A 6,000-nucleotide genomic window follows, 5' to 3' on the forward strand; every position below is an offset into this window, starting at 1 on the left:
TTTTTAGAGGAAGAAGAGAGCATCAGGGAACTAGCCCCATTGCTCTATTCCTCCTGACCATGAAAAACTAAACATTGGGTAGGTAGAAATGAAAAATGTTTGCTTTTAAAACAATAGTTTAGATGGGATTTTAAAATAAAGTTTTTGTTGTTGTTGTTCAGTCATGTCTGACTCTCTGTGACCCCATTTGTGGTTTTCTTGGCAAAGATACTGGAATAGTTTGCCATTTTCTTCTCCAGCTCATTTTATAGATAAAGAAACTGAAGCAAACAGTGACTTGCTCAGGGTCACACAGCTGGTAAGTATTTGAGGCTGGATTTGAACTCAGGAAGATGATTCTTCCTGACTTCAGGTTGGTGCTCTATTCACTGCACTACCTAGCTTCTCTAAAAATAATTTTCTTGAAAATTTACTTGAAAAACTTGTTGTCATATAACCTTAAAGGGTTTACATGTATATAATAACGAGCAGGGAACCATGTTTTGAAAGTGCTCTTAAAAGGTCAATCACTATATCTTTATTTTAAAAAGTTACTTGAAGTATCAATAATTAAAAAAATAAAAATATCAATAATTCAATTTTTTTAATTGGAAAATGTTCCTATTGAATTGAATTATGTGCTTCAACTAAATAAGTGCATATGAGGTGCTATAAAGCTGGACAGATAGATCTCAGAATCATCTGTATAGAGATTTTATGTACACACACATATGTGCATTACTTTGGGGCAACAAGCAATTTGTGTCAGATAGACACGACAGATTATTATGGTGCAAGCATTATTAATATTTTTATCCTCTGAAGTATGTAAACAAAATAGCTATTTAACTCTTGTTTGAGAATTTTTCAGTTTAACTCTTCGATTTAAGAGTACTTCCTCTTAGCAAAATAATGTAGAAATATCAGACTGCCTTCCTTCTTTAAGTGTTTACATAAGGCTTGAGGAAAAAAACTAACTTTCTAACACTTCTCATTTTGGAGCTAACCAAAGTGAAGGGGCAGCCTTAGGAAGTGTAGTGGATGCCCCCTCACTTGAGGTCTTCAAGCCCAGGAGGGCTGATCACTTATCAGGTACATTTTAGAGAGGATCCTTGCTCAGATCCGGATTAGTCTAGGTAGCTTCTGAAGTCCTTTCCAACTTTGACATTCCGTGATTCTGATCTGTTTGCTCCGTTATTATACCATGGAGTCAGGGCAGCATTCATTGCTACTCTGCCAGCAAGCAGAGTTGGGCAACAGCATGGGGCAGGGGAGGAGGGAAAGTGTGGCCTGAGAATGGTTCTCCACCTTTCAAGTTAGTGAATAATTATTGCCGAAGACTCGGCACACTACTCTAAGAAGCTGCTGACCCCTACTGTAGAAAAAACACTAAGCACCGTAAATTACTTTTGAAGTATCCTATCACCTATTTCATTTAGATACGGAAATTTATGAAGTGTTTAGAATGTTAGGCCTGGAAGAGACTTAGAGAGCATCTAAGTCCAACACATTTGAAAGCACTCCTTCAGACATTCTCTATAGTTACATCTGTACCTGTCCAAAGATATAGGTCATCACAAATTGGAACTATCCCCAACCAAATTGATTTCTTCACTTTTTTTTTAGCAAAAAGGGGAAAATCATCTAAAATCTTTAATAAGGACTAATATAGAATTTTCTTTTGAAATAATTTTTATCCATCTTTTCAACAGGAGGAGTCTTTGGAAAATGACAAAATTACTGAGGAAAATAGGTGGAATCAAAGAACACTTCAGATGTTAGACTATTTACGGGTAAGAAAAGAAATACTGACTTGCTGAAAACTACCAGACATTGATGAAATGACAAGGAATAAGTTATTCCAGAGATTGGCAACCTGTGGCATGTGAGATCCATAAATTCAGAAAAAGACTTGTGCTAAAAAGACCTAAGATATCATCTGATCCAACTCATTTATTTTGAAGATAAGGAATTTAAGCCTCAAAATGGGGAGGGGAGTTTCAGATATACCCAAATGTTAGTGCTCTCCTTCCCAAACTACATTGTGTTTATTCTCTTTATATTTATTCTGTACATACTTACATAGGTCTCCCCCATTAGAATGTAAGCTCTTTGGGCAGCTAGGTGGCGCAATGGATAGAGCACCAGCCCTGAAGTCAGGAGGACCTGAGTTCAAATCCAGCCTCAGATCAAACACTTGACACCTACTAGCTGTGTGACCTTGGGCAAGTCACTTAACCCCAATTGCCTCACTAAAAAAAAAAAAAAGAACGTAAGCTCTTTGAGGATATTTGTATCCCTAGTGCCTAGTTCAGTGCCTGGTATAATAGGTGATTATTGCTTTTTGATTAATGGATTGAAGTCTTTGGCCCAAGGTCATGCACAGTTAGTTGCATTCCTCGGTTCTCTTTACTCCTACTCTATGATTCTTTCCACTTATGCTGTTGTTATAACCAGGCAAAATTATAGTTATAGTTACAGGCAAAAAATGTGGAGTCTGGCTCCCTATCAGTTACCCCTTCCTTCTCCAAGTACATATCTTGTATTCTGCTGCTCTCATCTGTCTGACAATCATTGCTATGATATAGTTTATTGACAGCTGACAACAGGTTAAAATATGACTCCTTCCCAGGGATAGTATATAAGCAGAAAAGCTATCCTTCTGACTTGTGAACCTCACCCCCCACCCTTTCAATGAAGTAAATAATGAGGAATTGGCATGGCACTTTGAGGTCATTATAACACCTGAACTAGTCCTGTGATATCAGATAGAATAATGATTTGGATATACCTGCAGTCAAAAGGCCTGATTAAAGCCCTTGTTGTTTAGTCATTTTCAGTTGTGTCTGACTCTGGGTTTTCTTGGCAAAGGCACTAGAGTGCTTTGCCATTTCCTTCTGCAGCTCATTTTACAGATGAGGAAACTGAGGCAGGCAGGGTTAAGTGACTTATCCAAAGTCACCCAGCTAGTAAGTGTCTGAGGCTGGATTTGAATTCAGAAAGAGTCTTCCTGATTCTGGGCTGGCACTCTATCCACTGTGCCACCTAGCTGGACCATTTAAAGTCAAGTCCTAGCTTCCAAATAAATGTATGATCTTAGACAAGTTATTTCATGTCCTTAAACCTCAGTTTCTTCATTTATAAGATGGAGATAATAATACCTATGACTAGCTTTCTGTAAATCGTAAAGTGATAGACATGAACTATTATTACAAACAACATGGTGAAGTATGGGATTTGAAGTTAAAGGATTTTGATTTGAATACTGGCTCAGCTACTTACTGTTGACATTGAGCAAGTCAGTTAACATCTCTGAAATTCAATTTTTTCTTCAGTAAAATGAGGGGTTTTGACTCAGTGAATTCAAAGTTCCTTTCTGGCTCTAAATTTTGTGATCCTATTTATGTCAAATTTAGGCTTTTTATCATTAAGTAATATTTTGATAAAATTTAGCCAAAATATGCATCCAGAGGTATATCTTCTCTCAAAATGATCTTGATGATGTTCATTACATACCCTGAAGTCTACTTTTGACTATCTTTTTTTTTTCCTTTTCTCCTTTCTTCCCTTTCTCAGCATTCCAACAAGATGGGAATTAAGTCTTTTAGCCTGATGAAACTCTGCAGAAACAGTGACCAAAAGCAAGCCGCTGCCAAGTTTTATAGCTTCCTTGTCCTTAAGAAGCAGCAAGCCATTGAGCTTAGTCAGAGTGCCCCCTATGCAGACATTATAGCAACAGTGGGACCAATGTTCCATCAAATATGAGCACCAGCGAGAAATCCCAAAGCCTGTGGGGCTGTGTCTGCAGAAGAATTTCCATCTAGATCTTTCAATTCTTTGTAGAGTAACTGTAGAACCAGCTAAAAGTCTGGCCCATAGTTGATAGGAAGTCTTCCCACTTTCTATCTCTTAAACCAGAATGAAAGATGAAGACTAGAGTGTACATGTGTTCATGAATGATTAATTATAATGATACAGAGTTTTTTTAATAATCTAGTTTAAAATATTTTATCTAAGCATATTCATCTAGCTAAACATTATATTGAATTTTAAATAGATTTACAATGGACGATCAATTTTGTTTTTATCTTTTAAAAGTGTGTCACTGTGTTTAGAAATTATTTCAGAATGAAAGAGAAATGCTTCTCTTATGACTGGAATATTTTGCATTGAGTTATTCAAATGTTATTGAGTTAATTAGCACTTAACTATTTCCTATTATTGTCCAACGGATAATATAATTTATATTCTACTTGGTATAAATACATGTGTCTTATTTAGCCTAAGTGCCTTATTTTATAGTCCTTGACATTCACCCTCAGTGAATCAAATCACCTGTGTCTTTTTTGTCTATTTACAAGTCATAAATGTTCCCTGTTTGTTATTTGACACTCATTTATATTTTTATAAACATTGTTAACTTGAAAATGTCATCAAAGCAAACACTGTTTCTTATGGTAAAATGCAGAAATGTATCCAGTATACTATCTATACTTGCAGAAATGATACAGATCACTGAAATAAACATTCTTCTCTTACTAAGTATTCAAAAATTAGCATGTGTTAAGTGCCAGAAAGAATATCTGAAGTTAATAGCCATCATTATTCTTATTTCAAAATGAGATTTAGAAATATCTCCCATTATGCTTTTAGAACTCCCTAGGACACTTATTCCATGCTCATAGCAATTATTAAAATACCAGTAAAAACACCCTGAATCATGCTAAAAATCTTACATGACATTCAAATGTACTTCTCCCTAAGAAATGAATGGTTTGAGAATCATATTAGCACTGGCAGGGCCTCTAGAACATAAAATGCCCAAGCTAGAAGATATGTTAGGGATTATTTATATAGCTCTGGCTTGACCATACTCACAGCTCCCTGCCCAAAGATCAGGGTTAAAGGCAGATCTCAGGAATTTAGTTAAATACTCCTCCCATTTTTAGTTCAATCCCCCTTCTTTAAAAAGACATAAACTGAAGCCCTAGAGAATTAACCCTTTTCTTTATCCATAGAGCCATAAGTATAAATATCTCCCTATCAGGCTTTGAACTAGGGAAGAAGCAAGCATAAAAGGTAAAAAGGGAAGCCCTCTGTGATGGAGATCCATTTAATTCATAGTTAACAAAGGGTAATGGGCCCTTTCATGAAATTTTTGCATGTGTGCCCAAAATAATAAATATATCACCTCATGAGTATATTTTGATTCCAGTATTATAACATCATAAATTGATGCTGTCTCTATTAAGAAATTATTTAACACTGAAATATTAAGTGACATTAAATAAATTATATTTTAATTCAGAACTAGTCAGAGGATGTTAGAGCTCGAAGGGACTTCAGAGACCCTATTGTCCAACCCCCTGGTTTTTTAAATAAGGAAACTGGGAGAAGTAACGGAGGCTTATTCACACAGCTACTTTGAAGGGGAGTCCAAACTAGCAAACAAATCTCTAGTCATTGTTCTTTCTCTTGATACACAGGTTATCTTTTCATTAAGGAAAGTAATATACAGGTAAACTTTCCAAATCCAATTGAAATATAACTAATTTCAGTTCTCACTAGCTTCTATCTTATGAGTATTAATGCAAAATAAAGATAAGGAATTATGTTTTAGATTAAAACCTTTTATTTTATACTTTCAATCCCCTATTAGTGTGGTTTTCCTCACTATTCAATTAGGATTCTGGTTAATATTCATTAACCTTGTGTATTGCAACAAAGTCACCTGGTCTGTGATGCATCCCTGATAATTCTTCATCATCTGCTTCTTCTCTGTCTAGAATGGTGGTTGGGAATGCTTTTTCCCACCTCACTGGGAAAGCTGCCAGCAGAGACATCTGGGAAGTGTAGTCTTTTAAGTAAAAAAGCAACAACAGTTAAAAATGGGAGAAGGAAAAGGACTCAAAACATTCCCTGTCTATAAACAAACAGCAATTAGATGGCTTTCTTTGGCTCAGCTTTGTATGTTAAAGGTATCTCTTTATTTAGAGATCTAGGTGGACCTTAAGGCCGAAT

The 6,000-nt window shown here is 35.8% G+C and overlaps 1 protein-coding gene across 1 annotated transcript in view; it reads left to right on the plus strand.

Moving 5' to 3' along the window:
- Positions 1 to 3,744, plus strand: part of LOC114046840 (double-strand-break repair protein rad21-like protein 1) — a 30,921-nt gene extending 27,177 nt beyond the window's left edge. Inside the window, exons 12-13 of the mRNA XM_027867379.1 lie at positions 1,692 to 1,772; positions 3,556 to 3,744. Of these exons, the coding sequence (XP_027723180.1) occupies positions 1,692 to 1,772; positions 3,556 to 3,744 (270 nt within the window). The remainder of the gene's footprint in view (positions 1 to 1,691; positions 1,773 to 3,555) is intronic.
- The last annotated feature ends 2,256 nt before the right edge of the window (positions 3,745 to 6,000 follow it).

The sequence above is a fragment of the Vombatus ursinus genome, unplaced genomic scaffold (genome assembly GCF_900497805.2).
Source record: "Vombatus ursinus unplaced genomic scaffold, bare-nosed wombat genome assembly UNPS02014786.1, whole genome shotgun sequence".
Classification (NCBI taxonomy): domain Eukaryota; kingdom Metazoa; phylum Chordata; class Mammalia; order Diprotodontia; family Vombatidae; genus Vombatus; species Vombatus ursinus.